The following is a 20,001-nucleotide window of genomic DNA, read 5'->3' as shown; positions in this document are numbered from 1 at the left end:
TTATTTCAGTACCATCAGAAATGGAATGCAATGAAGAATATTAATCTTTTTAAAATAATGCTTTTGTTTCCTCTGCACAGATACCCCAAAAGACACCTGTGCTTATATGTTCATCGCGGCACTATTTATAATAGCAAAGTCATGCGACTAACCTAAATGTCCACCAACGGTTGATTGGATAAAGAAAATCTGGTGTATATATACCATGGAATACCACACAGCCATAAAAAGAATGAAATAGTGTCCTTTGCAGCAATAGGAATGGAGGTAGAGGACATCACTTTAAGTGAACTAACTCAGAAGCAGAAAATCAAATATTGCATGCTCTCACCTATGAGTGGGAGCTGAACAATGGGTACACGTAGACATAAAGATGGAGAGAAGGACAGTGGGGACTCCAAAAGTGGGGAGGAGTGGAAGAGGTAGTGAGGGTTACACCATTACCTAGCAGGCACAGTGTTTAATATTTGAAGGATAGGTATGCTCTCCCCACCATTATGTAATATACATACGTAACAAACAGGCACCTGCACCCCCTGAACCTAAAATAAAAATTTAAAAAGGATATGACTCTTTTCCATGAAGCCCCAGATCTCTCTGGAGTTTTAGCCTGCATTCATTCCTTCAATCTGTTCTTGAGAAGCAGAAAGAAGCAGAAAGGAAGGTTTCATATCTGCATCTGAGGATCCTGAAAAAGGCCATTTCTTGCACCTCAAGAAACATTTCGGGACCTGGCTGTTCTCCCCCAGTCTCTTTTTCTTCCATCTAGGTTTGGAGATTCTCTTCCTTGCATTTTTCTGCCTTCCTCCTTATGTTAAATTATTCCAAATTAGCCCCACCAATGCCCCTCCTATATATCTTCTCATGCCTAGTGGTAGTAAGATTTTTCTCTGTGCCAGGGAAAAGAATTAGCTTCTGAGTTGGAACTCATTTCTCTCCACTCAAATCCTATCCATCCTCAAATTTTCAACCCTAGTAGAACTTTCTTGAAGAGATTCTTGATAATGCTTTCTGTCTTCTCAAATCCTATATCACTTTCCATCAGCCAAATTCTGCTGGAATTAGTTGCCTGTGCCTTAGGTGTTGGTGTGTGTATGTCTCTTCTTACTCAGTAGCTCAGAAAGATTTGGAAGACAGGGATTGTGCCTCTGTTATCCCTGAGCCTCACTCATAGTAGATTTCCCCAGACCATTATAGAATCAATAAAAGCACTTCTCCCTGATACTCCCTTTATTTCTGATACCTAGATACGCCTCGCCTCTGAGCCTCACACTGTCACTGCTATACACATGGATCTGTAGAAACTCAGACCCCCAGGACAGCACGTGAGAATGTGACCAGACTCCCTGCTCTAGTACTGCGTCCACCTCAGGTGGAGGCCTCTTACCTCCACTGGGGATAGCGCCATCCTCTGTGAGTACTGCAGAGTGATGAGAGGTCATTCAGATCCTCCAGTGGTTGCCTGGCAATGTGCCTGGCTTTGCAATATGCCTTTGCAATGTGCTGGGCCTGGGAGTACAGATGGTGCTTTCTGTTTCAGACCCAGGAAATCAAATTCCTCTCTTCCTCTACTCTTCTATCCCTCCTCAGAATGTCCCAGGGACTCATGGCACAGCACGATACAAATGTTTCCAGGGGGGAGGTCACTAGACACTGGATCTGGTGGGACAGATTGGACTGACCAGTAAGTGATCAGTGACTCTGTCTCTACTCCAGCTGCTGGAGTAGAGCATGGGCTCGTCAGGACCATGGACAAGGCTAAAAAACCTGGAAATCTTGTTTTTTTTTTTTCTTCCTTTTTCTTACCAGCTGTCTTGGTGAAGACGGTGAAGGTTAGTAAAGCTAAAATCCTCTTCTAAACAAACCGGGGGAGGGGAGCAAGTGACATCCTCCCTTCTTGGAAATTCCAGTCTTTGCATCATAAATTGGACCCTCTGGTTGTCTAAAGTGAGCTACATAGACAGAGCTCTCTCTTTCTGGAGGAAAGCCCTCATGTAAAAACCAGGTCGACACTTGTCCACTAATTGCCTCCCACTGGAATGTAACTTGTTCAGGTATTCCACTCAGGTGTCATCGATCTCAGAGGGGTTCTTATTGCCTTTTTAAAAATTGCATACGGACTTGTTCGAACCAATATTCTTATATAAAACAGTGGAAAAAGCCATGATATTTTCTCTTCCCTTGAATTTTTTTTAGTATACACATTTTATATTCTGCCTTTAAAGCTATTTCTGTTGCACAGCTGCTTTACCGAGACTCAGACTCCTACGGGCCTGCTTGGTCCGACACATACCTTGAATATTCTTTCACAGTGTTTGATTTTTGCAGTTGGTTGTATAATGAGGAAGGAGTGTGCAGTGAATTTGGAGATTCCTATTAACGAGGTCACCCGTGAATCTATTTTCGTGTGCTTCTTTATTAGAAATAGCAGGGAACACGATAATATTTAAACACAACCACTTATAGGAGCTTGGCTTAAAAAATACACCTTAGTAAGTTTTCTTTTCCCATTTGGCATTTCAAAATGTTGTACTACAGTTTCTCATCATCAAAACGTCTCTTCTTCATTTACATTCTGGGATGTGAATAGAGACCATTACAAATGACTACGATATTGTGGGTTGGCACTGGAATTGGCAATCCTCTGCCTCAGGTAGACCATCTCTGGAGTGCCCCCATTCTGTTCTTGGTCTTGCTTTTGAAGATGGACTGTAATGAAATAGACTTAGGACAAGATAGTAAGGCTGGGTAGGAAGTAGAAGAGTGTTATCTTCACTTTTCCTAATGTTCCCTTAAAGAATAATTTATCTGAATTTAGATTTGGAAGCTACATAATTTTCTAGCGTGATGATGTATCAAAGTTCATTTAACTCACTTTCTATTGTTGGATATATTAGGTGCTTACAATGTTTTGTTAATATATATAACACGTGAAAATATCTCACATAAATTCCTTTTTATAATTTTTATTTTTGTAGAGACAGAATCTCTCTATGTTGCCCATACTGGTCTCAAACTCTCAGCTTCAAGTTATGCTCCCACCTCAGCCTCCCAAAGCACTGGGACTACAGGTGTGAGCCACAGTGCCCCGCCCTCACATAAACACTCGAGGGAGGATATCTCATGAAGAAATGGAGACTGGTGTGGTCCCATGTTGTACCTAATGATAGAATCACTGAACAAAAACTACTGTGGGACAGATTTTAATTCAACCTAAGAAAAACTTAACAACTAGAGCTTCTGGCCTCTCTGGAACAGGTTGCCTTGTGGGGGAGGAGGTGAAGCTGCAGGCACAGCAGGTGCTAGACTCCAGGCCAACTGGGCCACCTGCCAGGTGTGGTCCTTCTTGAAATAACAGGCCTGCGTCAACCGTGAGACACAGTGGTACCTGGCATAACTATTGCTTGCTGGGGGCATTGAAAAACCACAGGCATTATTGTCTCTTAGGAGCAGAAACTGTGAATCCTTTTGAATTGCTGAATACAAATGCCCTGAATGAGCCACTAGAGCCAGGGCCAAGGACAGAACATGAGATTGGAGTTGTTGAGGCAGATATTCTTTTATTTCAGGCAGATACTTTATGAATGTGGCCTGGTTATTTAGATCATTTCAAAAATCACCTAAAGTGAACCACAGTCCTTCATTTTGTTGCATTGCTCAGGACTTGGCCAACATCTTGCCAACATCAGCATGTTATTAAAAATATACTACTGATCCCTTTCAAATGCAGAGAGTTTTATGGTTGGTATAGCACTTTCTCATATATTTCTCCCTGTGATCTTCACTATCACTTTCTAAGAAGGCACGGCAAATATTATTATCTCAATTTTTATATGGGGGAAACTGAAGCATGGAACATTGAGTGACTCACCCAATGCCATATGGTAGCATCAGACCTGGGATGGATCTAGCCTGTGGAAATTGGAATCATACAAGCGAGGCAGTATTTTTGGCTATGCAAATGACTAGCAATGTAACTTTGGGCAGTCTTATAGGTAAGATGATGGTGGTGGAATAAGATAAAGTCCAAAGTGTCTACCATATTGCTGTTTGAGATTCTCCTGCCTCTCCATACAGCATGCTGTCTACCGTGGTCTTTACTTCTTGCTTGGCAGGTGGGAGGTGAAACAAGTGGAGTTTGTGGGTTGGGTGAAGCAATAGGATGCACTGGGGTGTGTTTCCAGGGCGGTAACATGAGATCCTTCAGCTGCCATAAGATCCATTCCCAACAGATCGCTTTCAGAAGCTTGAGATCCTTGGCTGCATTTTGATTCCGGGTTTGGAATTTGAGAATATGTTTATTTACTTTGTCGGTTCAGTTGGGGTGTGCGGTGGTGGAGGTGGCCTTTATGAATTCAACAACCCTAAATGGAGAAGAGTCAGCTTGAATAGTGAGGTATCCCCGTGTTACAAAGTATGGGGTTGCAAGGAAAGTTATAGTTTAGTCTGATTCTATTTTTTAATTTTCTAAGTGTAACTATTTAACTCTAAGCTAGATTTTATACTGCTTAAAGGGTCTAGACAAAGCTAACTTCTTCCTTGACTACAAAAGTAAAATGTGATTGTTGAAGAAAAATTTAAAAATGAAGACAATTGCAAAAGCAATTTTCTGTCATTTCCCAAAGATAAGTGCTCTTAAAATTATGTTATAATTTCCTGCAATGTTTTTAATGCATCTATACATATTTTAAAACAAATTTAGTGTAATACTATACATACTTATAGATCTCTTTTGTTAATAGTAAACCTTTTCCTAATATTCCCTTAAAGAATAATTTATCTGAATTTAGATTTGGAAGCCACATAATTTTCTAGCGTGATGATGTATCAAAGTTCATTTAACCCACTTTCTATTGTTGGATGTATTAGGTGCTTACAACATTTTGTTAATATATATAACACGTAAAAATATCTCACATAAATTCTTATTTAGAATTTTTATTTTTGTAGAGACAGAATACATGTTGCCCATGCTGGCCTCAAACTCTTGGTCTCAAGCCATGCTCCCACCTTGGCCTCCCAAAGCACTGTGACTACAGGCGTGAGCTATGGTGCCCCGCCCTCACATAAACTCTTGGCAAGGCATTAGATGTAAGTCTGGTTTGTTCCAACAGAAAAACTATAGCTGGATTTCTATTTTTTAGGGTATAGCCACTCTGTTGGGCATTTGTGAGAAAATTATAACTTAGGCAAGTATTATAGTTAATCCATATAGTAACGTCAAGAGTGTAGGGAGACCCATCCCTCTGTCACTATTGTCAGACCTGTTACTGTGATCCTGGCTTTTCACACGGTTAACATCCTGCATAAACATCAAAGCAGGCCAGGCGCGGTGGCTCACGCCTGTAATCCCAGCACTTTGGGAGGCCGAGGCGGGTGGATCACAAGGTCAGGAGATCGAGACCATCCTGGCTAACACAGTGAAACCCCGTCTCTACTAAAAATACAAAAAATTAGCCGGGCGTGCCGGCGGGCGCCTGTAGTCCCGGCTACTCCGGAGGCTGAGGCAGGAGAATGGCGTGAACCTGGGAGGCGGATCTTGCAGTGAGCTGAGATCCGGCCACTGCACTCCAGCCTGGGCGACAGAGCGAGACTCCGTCTCAAAAAAAAAAAAAAAAAAGAAAAAGAAAAGAAAAAGAAAAAGAAAAAAAATCAAAGCAGTGGACTCATTTTTCTTTTCTGTTGATTCTCCTGTAGCCTGATGAAGTCCTCCGATATCGATCAGGATTTATTTACAGACAGTTACTGCAAGGTGTGCAGTGCACAACTGATCTCCGAATCGCAGCGTGTGGCCCACTACGAGGTAAGGACAGCGTTTCCCACTCTGTTTGCAAATGCAGAAGAGAGCAGCCCCGGTCATTGTTGTAGGACTCCAGGATCCTCCCTCTGGACTTGGGGCAGATTTGAAGAACCACAGGACTTGAACCTGTACAGTCTGAGGTCAAGGCCAGGACAAGTGTATATGTGTGGGGTTGGGAGTGAGGGTTGGGGATGTCATTGTCAGACGCTGGCTGCTTCCCAGATCCTTTTTTTAAATTTGTATCTCAGCCCCTGGAGACTCTGCTTGGGCTTTCTCTACATGTTAAATCTGTTTCTGTGCATCTGCGAAGTTCCTTTCAGGGATCCGGGGTGGAATGCATTGTGCCAGCTTCTGTCTCCGCCTATGACCGCAAAGATAAGCTCAGAAGACATTTGTTAACCACTGTAGGGAAAGACAGCAGCAAGCGATGAAGCAGCCGTTGGCCACTTCCTCCCTGAAAATTGCTTCCACCTGATGGCCAATACCCAACATATGCTTATCACGATCAAAATGCCTTCTGCAGAGTTATAACCAAGTTTTAAAGTGCAAATACTCTCCAAAGTCATACATTAGTGGCACTGACTCTTTAGGATGGAGGAGCAAAAGACCGTTTTTTAATCCTCTATTGGGAGCAGAGGATGAGAGCAGAGAGTTTGGCCTGTGTCTGAGGATGAGGAGGGAATGAGGTGCTGTGGATGGAGTAAAGAGAACTGGGGGATCCCAAGAGGCTGAGCGCTGCTAGGGAATGTTCTGTTTTCAAGAGAACATGTACCAGTAGGAACATGAATCAATCCTTCCTTCCCTCCCTTCCTTCCTTCCTTCCTTCCTTCCTTCCTTCCTTCCTTCCTTCCTTCCTTCCTTCCTTCCTTCCTTCCTTCCTTCCTTCCTTCCTTTTCTTTCTTTCTCTCTCTCTTTCTTTCTTTCTTTCTTTCTTTCTTTCTTTCTCTTTCTTTTTCTTTCTTCTTTCGTTCTTTCTCTTTCTGTTCTTCTTTCATTCTTCCCTCCTCCCTCCGTTCTTTCTTTCTTTCTTTCTTCTTTCTTTCTTTCTTTCTTTCTTTCTTTCTTTCTTTCTTTCTTCTTCTTTCTTTCTTTCTCTTCTCTCTTTCTTTCTTTCTTTCTTCTTCTGTTCTTCCTTTCATTCTTTCCCTCCCTCCTCCGTCCTCCTTCCTTCTTCCTTCCTTCCTTCCTTCCTTCCTTCCCTCCTCCCTCCCTCCCTCCCTCCCTCCCTCCTTCCTTCCTTCCTTCCTTCCTTCCTTCCTTCTTTCTTTCTTTCTTTCTTTCTTTCTTTCTTTCTTTCTTTCTTTCTTTCTTTCTTTCTCTCTCTCTTTCTTTCTTTCTCTTTATTTCCTCTCTCTTTCTCTCTCTCTTTCTTTCTATTTCCTCTCTCTCTCTCTTCCTTCCTTCCTTCCTTCCTTCCTTCCTTCCTTCCTTCCTTCCTTCCTTCCTTCCTTCCTTCCTTCCTTCCTTTCTTTCTTTCTTTCTTCCTTCCTTCCTTTCTTTCTTTCTTTCTTTCTTTCTTTCTTTCTTTCTTTCTTTCTTTCTTTCTTTCTTTCTTTCTTTCTTTCTTTCTTCTTTCTTTCCTCTTTCTTTCTTTTTCTTTCTTTTTTTTTGAGACAGGGTCTCACTCAGTCACCCAGGCTGGAGGGCTATGGCACAAGCATAACTCACTGCAACCTCCACCTCCTGGGCTCAAGGAATCCTCCCACCTTGGCCTCCTGAGCAGCGGGGACTACAGGCACATGCCACTGCACTCAGCCAATTTTTTACTTTTATTTTTAGTAAAGACTGGGTCTCACTAAGAACATGAGTTTTCAAGTGTAAGAACTTGTAAGTAATTTTAGATTGGAAGGTTTAGCCAGCAATTTTCTTCTTGTCTGACAAGTCTGACAAATGCCAGTTGTCACTGTCATTACACAAACTCTGGTGGGCCTCAGATTCCTCTGTGCACAATAAAAATAATTATAATAACACACACACATATGCACCCAGAAAGACAATCAACAGGCCCTGCGTACTCCTCAGGATTTTGTGGTGACCAAATGAGATCTATCGAAATTGCACCTGTGAAAATGCTTTGGAAGTTGTAAGGTCTACCAAACATGCAAAGTTATATACTTATTCATCATTAACCCCTTTGCAGCAATGTTTTGATGAAAGCAAATGTTTGATGAAAACTTTTAAAATCAGCATTTGTGAAAAAATTCATATAGTCATTGTTAAAAGGCAACCAAGTGTTAGCAGTCAAAAGAATTATCTAAAAAAGTCCATCGTTTGAAAGTAAGGACTTTCTAATTTCTATGACTATGGCTTCATAAACACACACACACATATACATATATACATACATATATATATATGTATGTGTGTGTATATATGTATGCATATTTGTGTGTGATGGAGTCTTACTCTGTCGCCCAGACTAGAGTGCAGTGGCATGATCTCAGCTCACTGCAACCTCTTCCTCCGGGGTTCAAGTCATTCTCCTGCCTCAGCCTCTCCAGTAGCTGGGACTACAGGTGCATGACACCACACCTGGCTAATTTTTTTGTATTTTTAGTAGAGACAGAGTTTTACTGTGTTAGCCAGGATGAACTCAATCTCCTGACCTCGTGATCTGCTCACCTTGGACTCCCAAAGTGCTGAGGTTAAAGGCATGAGCCACCATGCCCAGCCATATGGTTTTATTAGTATGTTTTCCCCAGTTAAGGAAATGGGGGAATTTGTCCCTGCTCTGAAATTCCATAGCCTCCTATTAGTACTTTATGTTCTTCCTTTATTAGACTTTTTGTGTTCATTTGTAATCATCTTACTAGATTCATGAGGACAGGAACAGAGTTTTATTCATTTGATCTTTCATAATTGCTGGAATAGTGCCTGCCCATGACAGGTGTTCAGTGAGCTTTCGTGGAGGGGGTGGGTGTGTTACAAAACTGTACTGGTGACCCTGCCCCACATTGCCTGATTAGAAAAGTAATGTCAGAACATTGAAAACAATGAAAAATTGTTTAAAGAAAGAAAAATTTCAGCTGCTCAATTAAGTGTTTATTTGATCGCACATTTTGCACATTTTGCTGTTAACATACTGTACCTTCGCTGTTGCACAATCTAATTGTTTAGAGAATGTGTTAGTGTTTGTTGAATGTAGCTAGATGACAGAGAAAATAAAGCAATTACAATAGATCTGCAATTAACAGTGTTACACATCATCGAGATAACATTAAATTCATTCCCATTAAATGTGGATGGGAACTCTGAATAATATTTCCCTCCCTTCCTCCAGGCAGAGGTAAGGCCCTTCCTCCAGTGAGACATAGCTGTGCATTCTTGCCACAAGGCGGCTGAGCATGTGAAAAGGACATAGTCAGGACGGAGGATACCTTATATCAATCTCCGGTCTCTCCAGCTTTGGTTGAGGCTTCTCCAGCACCACTTCTTTCTCTCTAAGAAGATGGCGTGCGTCAGACGATCTCTAAGGCCATTTGAAAACTGATATTCTGATTCTATCAATCTGCCCCTTCCTTCCAGAGACACCTTCCCTGCCGAAGTGACTTATGGAATGGGTCTCTAGGAGATCAAAATTCAATTCCATTCAATTCATTGAAACTGTTGTCACATTTAGTCTCCATGCCCTATTACTGATTTATTGTTTTAGTATGATTTCATTTTTCAGTTCAACCTGATAATTTTCTCAGCTTCCCTATGGGGCAAATCAGTGAGAATCCACTGTGTATTTTCCGTATATCCAGCAATATTAGTGTTAGTTATTGCAGGGGATTCTGGACCTATATGAGAAATGATCCTTGTCCCTGAGAAGCTCATAAACGTCATTGAGAGAAAAAGTCACAGATAGTTCAGTGTGGCAAAAATGCCTGTGTAATTCCAAGCACATGATCTGTAGAATTCTGCTGTCTGCTTTTAAGCAGCTACTGGTGGAATCTGATACAAAGAAAGTGTTAGTTATTTTGCCGACTTGGCGTCCTGTTGTATGCTACAATGTGCTGTTAACTTTGTAGATATTTGCATATTACAATTTAAAAGAGGGAGGCATCACTTAGAGCTACTACGACCAAGAAAGACTTGTTGGAGAATGTCGTGATTTATCCATGCCTCCACAAATGGGTTAAGTTTAGGGGTGAGTGGAATGAGAAAAATCTTGGCATCAATATAAGGAATATTGAGGGGGCTACCCTGGCAGGATTGTGTTAGGAAAGGATGGGGTCAGGATATCAAGGAAAGAAGAGTTTGGAGTCTGTGAGGCTCTTAAGCATTTGGCAGCATAACGCTTTAACTGAATATTTCTGAATGACAGATAGTTGGTGGTGGTCAGGGCGTACTGTTGGGGAAAAGAATGGCTTTTGGTATGACTTTTGCTGTGAGACTATGTGTTAGTCTTCCAAAGTAGGAGAGCAAAACAAAACAGATGGGTTAATGCCTAATAGTTGCACACCCCATTTAAAAGGCTGAACCTTCGCACAAGAGGACAGAAAAACCTAATATATGTCTAGTCAACCAAACCTTTACATGCTATGCTTTAAAAATCTCTTTTTGCATATGAAGTCCTCAGGTGGAAAGAAATGGGGAACAGAGAGGCATTATTATTTTTCTTACTTGCTAAGCGTTAAGAACACATTAACGTTTCAGTAGGAAATATAATTAGATGTCTCTATTCACTGGACGAATAGTCTGAGTCAATAGACACAGACACAGAAGGAAGACAAAACTTTCAGAGGAAAGGGCCTAAGCATTACAGGGGTAAAAAACAGTTTCCAAGGGAGGCCATTTGTGTGGTTTGCTGCAGTTTCAAGTGGCTAAAGAATAATTTCCTGCAAAGGGAAAGAGTTCTTGTATGAGTGAAGGAGTGACTTTCCGCAATGTGGAAAGAAGAAAAAAGTACAGGGCAGAAAGATGATATATGTGTGTGTACATGCATACACACTCCCCGCCACACACATAAACACCCACCCACCCCCAACCCCCAACACACACACGCCCACACCCACACATACATATACACACACACACACACATACTCGCCCCCACATACACATACATCCACCCCCAACCCCCCAACACACACCCACACCCACACATACACATACACACACATACACATACACACGTACTCCCTCCACACACATATACACACACCCACCCCCAACCTCCAACACACACACCCACACATACATACACATACACACACACATACACACTCTCCCTCCACACACATACACACGCACCCACCCCCAACCCCCAACACACACAACCCACATATACATACACATACACACACACATACACACATACTCCCTACACACACATACAAACATACACCCACCCGCAACACACACCCACACCCACACATACACACACATAAACACACACACACACAAATAGACACATATATGCCCCCACTTCCTACACACACCTACACACATAAACACACACTCATACACACAAACACACATAAACACAAATGCACATATAAACACACACACATAAACATCCACATATACACACATAAACACATACATATACACACCCACATATACACATACACAAACACACCCATAAACACACACACAAACACACCCACACCCACACATTAAACACACACACACGTGTTTATACACACACACACAGACACCCACCCATACACACATAAACACACCCATATACACAAATACACATATGCACACATAAACACACAAACACATCCCCACACAGAAACACACACACATAAATATACACATACACGTGTTTATAAACACACATACAAACACACACCCACCCGCTCAACACACACACCCACACTCACACATACACATGCACATATACACACATATACACATAAACACACATACACCCCACCCCCCACACATACACACATACACACACACAGATACACAGAGTACCCCCACATACACACAAACACACACCTACATACACACAAATGCAAACATAAACACACACAGGTACACCCACATAAAGACATACATAAACACCCACACACGCCCACATCCACAAATACACACATAAACACACACATAAACATACACACACACGGCTGGGCGCGGTGGCTCACGCCTGTATTCCTAGCACTTTGGGAGACCAAGGTGGGCAGATCATGAGGTCAGAAGATCAAGACCATCCTGGCTAACACGGTGAAATCCCGTCTCTACTAAAAATACAAAAAATTAGCCAGGCCTGGTAGTGGGTGTCTGTAGTCCCAGCTGCTCGGGAGGCTGAGGCAGGAGAATGGTGTGAACCCGGGAGGTGGAGCTTGCAGTGAGCCGAGATGGTGCCACTGCACTCCAGCCTGGGTGACACAGTGAGACTCCGTCTCAAAACAAAACACATACGCACACATATACACACACCCACACATACACACACAAACACACCTCCACACATACACACACATAAACACACACATACACACACACCCCAACACACACACTCACACATACACACATACACATACACACACACACACACAAACACATATACACCCCAACCCCCACACATACACACATAAACACACACAGATACACACCCCACACATAAATACATATACACACACACACCCACATACACACAAACGCACACATAAACACACACACATACACCCACATAAAGACGTACATAAACACCCACACACATACCCACATCCACACATCCACACACAAACACACACACTTAAACTCACTCACATACACACATAAACACCCACATATACACATACACAAAAACACCACATACACATATAAACACACCCCCACACATACACACACATAAACACACACATATATGCACACGTAACTACACCCACTGCAGCACACTCACACCCACGCATACACACATACCACATACACATACATACACATATACACACATACACACACCCCCTGACACTCTCCATGCATGTACACATACATAAACACACCTACATACATATGCACAAATGCACACATAAACATATACTCGGACATACACACACATACCCATACACACATAAACATACACATAGACACACACGGACACATATACACACACATACACGCATACACATACACACACACACCCCAGACACTCCCCCACACACATACACACACACACACACATACATGCACTCCCACATACAGATACACACATAAACACCAAAACACATACTCACACACACACACACATACACACACAAATGCACACATAAACACATGCACATACACAGATGTACACACATACACATAAACACACATACATCCCCAGACACCCCACACACACATATACCTAAGCACACACTATACACACACTCTCACAGACATACACACAAACACCCCACACATCCACACACATACACACACAAACACACACATACACACATACCGATATACACATGTAAACATCCACACCCGCACACGCATAGCCACTTAAATGCACATCCACAGATACACGCCAATACTCACATAAATGTACACACATACACACCCATACACAAACGCACACATACACACATATATACACATATACATCCACCCACCCACACACATACACACATACATTCACATACACACACACACACACACACGGAAAGTCCATAATGTTGTGCATGGGTTTTTGTAAACTGTGACATTAAGTGAAATGGCGTATAATGGAACCAATTTTTTTCCTCATCAGTGTTATACTGAAATTACATTGAATGAAATGATGTTACTTGAGGACCTGCTAGACCTAGTTTCACTTAAAGGTTCAGTTTCCAAGAACCTATGGATGATGTTAAGTAAGGACTTTCTCTCTCCATATATATATATATATATAAAAGAACATATAAAAACATATATATTCTCTATATATTCTCTCTCTATATTATAATATATATTTAGAATACATACATATATATTAATAAAGGAATCCATACACACACACACACACACAGCCAAAGGAAGAAGGTACTGAGTAGACCTAGGAGCGTGGGAAGAACTCTTGCTGGGCAGATCCCATCAAGCCAGCCATACATGCACCAGCCCAGTTGCTTGTCCGTTCCTCTGAACCCTAATAAGCCTTGTGTTGCTGTGCTACATGTCTCATGAAATCAGTGGTTAAGGCATCCTCGTCCCTCCCAAGAGGACTGCGAGCTTCCTGAGGGCAGGTGGGAGCCATGCGCTGAGTGTTTTTGTGCATTCTTGCCATACTTCCCCTGCTCCCCACTGTACAGCTTTGCTCCTGGCTGTCATTTACTGACACTGCCAGGGGATGCACAGGCTGGGGTGCTGGAGGTGGGGTGGACTGCAGGAGGGGAGGGGTGGGACAATTTTGATGAAGGCCTAGATGTCTGCACCAGAAGAGGGGATGATGTGTTAATATATTAAGCATTAGTCTACTTGAGACCCCGATGTCAAGATATGAGTTATGGGTGACAGTTTTATAGTTATGGCAAAGGGGTTTCTTCAAGCCAGTGGGAAAGTTTTCAAACATCTCTGAATCTTGATGTAATATCAGTACTGGTGAAAGAGCCCCTTTAGCCCACCCGGGAATGGCAGAATCTAGTATTGTTCACTCATCATGGCAGCAGCAGGCATATTGGGCCTACAGAGACATGCCAAAACATATATACATTTTTCTGTTTCTCCTGTTCTGATTGCCTTTCAACAGAACTTTGGCCTTGGCTGGCTTCTATTTAATCCAGGGGAACAGCTGGAAGGGCATTTTCTAGCTTCTGTAAGTCAGGTTGGAGATCAGGTGTAAGTGTCCGGTGGGTAGTGATAAAAAGGTGAAAATTAAGATTCTTAAAATATGCTGATTAAAGTTTCATGACTTTCCAGAGCTACTAATGCCTTTGCTGCCTTTTCTCCCATAGACTCTCATACCTTCTTGTTACCTTTGCTTTTTCTTTTTTCTAATAGCCCGAAGTAAGCAAGCGGGCTAAACAACTTTCTTCTGATGTGTGAGAGTTGTGAGTTTTAGATCAGGCTGTGTGACTGTAGCCTGTCAGCCCCACCCAGCACGGTACCAACTGGACTTGAGTACTGTCAGGGCCTGCCAGGCCCACACCTACCCTGGGTATTGCAGGTGAAGTGCTCAAGGAGATGCAAGTGCTAACTGGGTAAAGACTAGGAAAAGTCTTTATGGCAGGATGCCTGGAAGGATGCCTTCTTTGCATTACACATTAAGAATCACTGTTTCAGTATTTTTGAATGTCTTGGCATCATGACTGCTTAATTTCTCCCAGATGATGTTAGTACAGTTTTTGGTACATTTGTCCAGGGTAATATCTTCATAATATCTTAGGACTTACTGACACAGATAATACTTTTGATATGATAAATAAAATTATTCCATATGGAAGATCTTTTTGGATGGTTAGTGTGTGGTGGCTTATCCCTGATTGCCTGTTAATGTTCAACTTCTGTTTCATTGTCCATTTTATTTAAGACTCTTAATCTTCTGCAAGATTTCTAATTACTTTTTTATTTTCCTTTTGTTTTATTCCAGCAAAGCCAGCATGGGCATCTTACCTTTTATCAGTCATTATTAGTCAAAATAGTTCACTGGAACACAAAATGAATTGCTAGTAAGAGGCTATAACGAAGTAGACAACAATAGGCTGAAGAGCATACTCAACTCACGGCAATACGCACATGGCTAAGAGCAGCTGTCAGATGATGTGCTCATGCTCATTGCTTAAGAGAACATGGGTAGGGTATGCTTTGTAGCCTGAGTTCTAATTTGCAGAGAGCAGTTGATGTCACTGAGTGGATTTTAGGAGTCAGACCATCACCCATTGGCTAGCACTCAGTCACATAGCCCACCTACCTGCAGGAGAAGTTGGAAAATGCAGTTTGAATGTGTGGGTAAAAGGAAATGGATTTAACAAACACGTAGCAACATCTCTATCATGGTCTACCCTTCTGACCACCAACTATCCATCTCATTCTTCCTCTAACATGGAACACACACATCCCCTCTTAATAGGAGTGACCTCAAGTTCTTCCCAATCACTGTGTTCAGCTCAAATTTCAGGATCTCTAGGAGTCGGCCTCCCTGTTGAGTGGGAATGTGGCTCCCCTTGGTTCGGTGACCTATGAGCAAAAGAGAAATATTACTGCTTTCCTCTAGACTTTTCAGTGGTCATGATAACAGTAACATTCCCCATCCAGAAAAAAAGAAGAATGAAGACAAAGAGAAATCGCTGGTCCATAGCAAAGCTAGCATCCTGTAGGACGACACTGTAACTTTTCCCTTTCCATAAAGTGGGGCAAGTTCCCAGAATAGAATCTGATCTTCCTCTGCGGGAGGGACCTTCTTTTTCGTTTTTCCCAGTGACCCCTGGCACTGACCCCTGGAGTTCTTTCCTGTCCATTATTCTCCTGGCCACATCAGAAATGGATCTTCGGTCTTCTCTCCTCCTAGGGGACTGCCGGCATTCATAGCCTACTTCCTTCCTGAGACTGATTTAAGACTTGCAGAATATTAAAAGTGTTTCTAATTTAGTGTCATTATGTCTTTAGTAATATTATTCTTTCAATAATGTAAAAAGGCTTCCAATTTATTTTTCTTAGAAAGTTCCATGTTATCAGTAACACAATGATTCTCTCCTAGATACAATTTCAAGACTGCTTGTTTATTTTAATGCTTCCTTACCCCTGTGAGGAAGCATTGTCTCTCTCTTTTTTTTTTTTTTTTTCAATTTAATGGTGGGTATCTTGAGTTTATCTAAAAAAAGCAGGTGGAAAGGCCATGCCCTTCATTAGATTTTTGCCAAAGGCCTGAGTCACATGCTTAACTGAGAAGTTTCCCTGTGTCTCCAACCCTCAATGTGTTTTAAAATGCCATCTCTCATGGTTGAATGTCTAGAAGCCATTGGCAAATGGCCTTTCAAACTCTCTATGTCCCAAATTTATGAATTATCTCTCTTACATATGACTTCTATCTGCTAATGGGTCTGTTGTATTCTTACTTTTTTTTCTTGAAAAACTTGACCAAACACCAATATAGACAATTAGTAATGAATATAGTAACAAAATAACATATCTCAAAGTATTCTTCATCCTCTTTCAATTCTTCTAGAACTCTATCCGTGTCCTAAAAGTCCTAGAATAGAACCCTCTGGTTCTACAACCATTAGCTCAGTAGCAGGTAGTGTGCCTTCCAAATTATTGTAGGCAAGTTTTGCCAGTATTTTGCTACCATATAACCTAGATCTATAATATCCGAAACTTCCGCATTTACTACCAAACTGCCACACCAATGTCATATTTTTAGGGTTTTTTTGTTTGTTTGTTTCAGGATAACCCCAATATCTATGTCAGACAAGGCAGCCTAATTCTGGCAACAAACACTTTCAGCATCTTAGAAATAAATTCTTTCTTCCTTACATTATAGCCATTATAGGTCAGTGGAGGGGGATTTGGGGTCACAAAATTATTTAGAACTCAGGCTGGCAAAGGCTTCTGACATTGTCCTGAGTATCAAAATCCAACTGGTATCTGGGAAACTGATGGGGACTATGGGTGACTGCACAGGACATTTTAGGGGACAGCTCTGGAAGTGGCAACATCATATCTCCCAGGTTCCATGGACCAGAACTCAATCGTGTGTTTTCTTCTTACTGTAGAGAGGCTGGGGCATGTCACTTTGCTGGGTGCCCAGGAGGGAAATGAAACTGGTTTGGTGAACACATAGCATTGCCTCTGTGCACTGTGTATGTGTGACGCTGGAGGAAATGTGGTGATTAGGACCCGCATTGGGGATGCTGGGGTGAAGAAGAAAGAGAAGGAGAGGAAAGACTGTGATTCCCAAAGGAAGTGGTTCTGGCAAATGAATGAAACAACTGTGGAAACAGAGTGTTTGGGAGCTGCCGTGAATCTGATGCCCATTTTCCCGTTTTCTTACAGTGCCGGGGAGGAAATGGAAGCAAACAATGTGCTGTGTGTCTAAAAGACAAAAGAATAACATGCTATCGATTTAGACTTTTCTCTCCGCTTCCCCTGACTTAGCTGATCAAGCGCAAGAGGTTTTCCGGTTGGAACTTGGAGCCCGTGTGCCAAGTGGCATGTCTGCCCTCTAGCATTTCTCTTGTCCCTACCTTTTGGGGCCAGCTGTCTCCTAGGTCCTGAGCTCTGTGCCCCACTGCTAAATAGTCTGAACCATCCCACCTTCTATGTGGAGATGGAAGGACAGGACCCTCCTGAGGGTCTCCTCAGCTGCGCCCTGTTGTTGAGGATACTGCCTGTGGTATCCCAGGATCTTATATAGATGGATGTTTGAGAGAAATTTTTCTTTGCTCTCCTCTACAAGAAAAGCCATTCCCTTTTTGAGTGGCAGCTCAATGTAGACACTTGACTCTGTTTTTTGATTTACTTTTGACACCAAATTCATGGCCACATCCAGCAACCAAACAGGATGCCGTGTACACATTTCTTGTGCTTGACTTACCTCTGATTGTTATTTTATTTCCCCTGTTTTATTTTATTTTATTTTTATTTTTGGATGGAATCTTGCCCTGTTGCCCACACTGGAGTGCATTGGCACAATCTCATCTCACTGCAACCTCCACCTCCTGGACTCGGGAGATTCTCCTGCCTCAGCCACCTGAATAGCTGGGATTACAGGCACGTGCCACCACACCTGGCTAACTTTTGTATTTTTGATAGCGATGGGGTTCCACCATGTCAGCTTTGAACTCCTGACCTCAGGTGATCTGCCTGCCTTGGCCTCCCAAAGTGCTGGGGTTGTAGGTGTGAGCTGCCGAGCCCGGCCTCTCCTGTTTTATTTTAAATATGTATCACTCATTTATTTTATCTACTTGAATTAGATGTGTGTGTGTGTGTGTGTGTGTGTGTGTGTGTGTGTATCTATATAGGTATTTGTTCTTGAAGTCTTTGAGCAAAATGGTGGCATATAAATATGTAAATATTTGTTATTTTAACATTTTGTTCATTTTTTTGAAGAGGCAGTAAATTCACAATGCAAAATTCAAAAACTATGAAAGGGTGTAGTATGTGAAAAGTCTCCCACCTATTCCTATTTCTTAGCTACCTAATTCTCAAATGAAACCAGTCTTTCCAATTTTCTTTGAAATATTCTATGCATATAGATGCAACTTAATTTTTTCTTTTATATATTTTTCAGAAATGGTAACATGCTATAATCTTAGTTTCGTTTGTCTTAATAGATTTTCATTTTATGGTTGTATCATAATTTGTAAAGCACTTGTTGAATGGACTGATAACTCCTTAGTAGCCTTGATAAAACTGTGGTAGGAAAAAGACTTTTTCCTTGTGAATACTCCTGTAGCGATGCACGTATCAGTTGCTTTTCAGATCTCGACCCATACTGATTGGTTACTGACTGTGACAATTTTTATTCCAGCTTTTCTATTCCCAGTATTCACTTGAAAACATATGCATTCCTGACCCCCAAGTAATTCCGCCATCTGGGATTGTTTATTGTTTCAAAAAGATATTAGCAGGATGGGGAATCCCCAAAGTAGGTGGGCTTGAGTGTGCTGCAAAACCATGTGTCTTTGCCTAAATCTCTTCTGACACTTGCAGGTGTTGAGAACAGTGTGCTTTCCTTGTTTCTGTGATTCGAGAATTTAATTAGTTTCCTCAGGCTTCTATACTAAGATGATTTAATTTCGAGTGGAACTTTTCTAACTTCAAATGCTGTCACTTTCTCAGAGGATCCTATGAGTGCGTAATTGCACCTGTTCAGGAGGTACCCAGGCCATGTTCGCATCTCTGCTCCCATGCCTCCTCTCCACCCCGTCCCCAGCCCCCTCCTCCCGACCTCTGGGATTGCCTTTGCTATCACTATGCCAATTGCAGGAAAGGCTCTTAACGTCCTTTTAAGTTTTTAGGTTTTATTAAGAAAATAGGGAAAAGAGAACAAAACTCTTTCTATCTCTGCCAAATATTGCTCTTCTGAGCCTCTCTGCAGTCCTGGCTATGCCATTCCCTAGCTTTGCTCTGATTTGGGAAGTCTCCCTGCCTTCTGGTCCAAGAAATCCTCCCCATTGATGTTTTTCATTAATTCCACGGACCTATCAACCTGTCAATACATCTTCTGGAAATCTAGCTTCTCCAGGTTTGGCCGTAGATAATACCCTTTATGACTCACCAGGTCTCCGGCCCTAAAGCCAGCTCCTGTGTATAACCTTACGGGGAGCCCTTTGGGATGCTGTCACTTGCTTTAAAGACCCA

The 20,001-nt window shown here is 42.0% G+C and overlaps 1 protein-coding gene across 3 annotated transcripts in view; it reads left to right on the top strand.

Moving 5' to 3' along the window:
* Positions 1-20,001, top strand: part of ZMAT4 (zinc finger matrin-type 4) — a 366,003-nt gene that overhangs the window by 71,094 nt on the left and 274,908 nt on the right. For all 3 annotated transcript variants that reach the window (XM_007962274.3, XM_073018043.1, XM_007962271.3), the window contains exon 2: positions 5,698-5,803. In XM_007962274.3, coding sequence (XP_007960465.1) covers positions 5,702-5,803 — 102 coding nt within the window. In that variant the 5' untranslated portion in view covers positions 5,698-5,701. The remainder of the gene's footprint in view (positions 1-5,697; positions 5,804-20,001) is intronic.

This window comes from Chlorocebus sabaeus, chromosome 8 (assembly GCF_047675955.1).
Source record: "Chlorocebus sabaeus isolate Y175 chromosome 8, mChlSab1.0.hap1, whole genome shotgun sequence".
In the NCBI taxonomy this organism is placed as follows: Eukaryota; Metazoa; Chordata; class Mammalia; order Primates; family Cercopithecidae; genus Chlorocebus; species Chlorocebus sabaeus.
The sequence above is the reverse complement of the archived record's forward strand: the minus strand, read 5'-3'. Positions and strand labels throughout refer to the sequence as shown.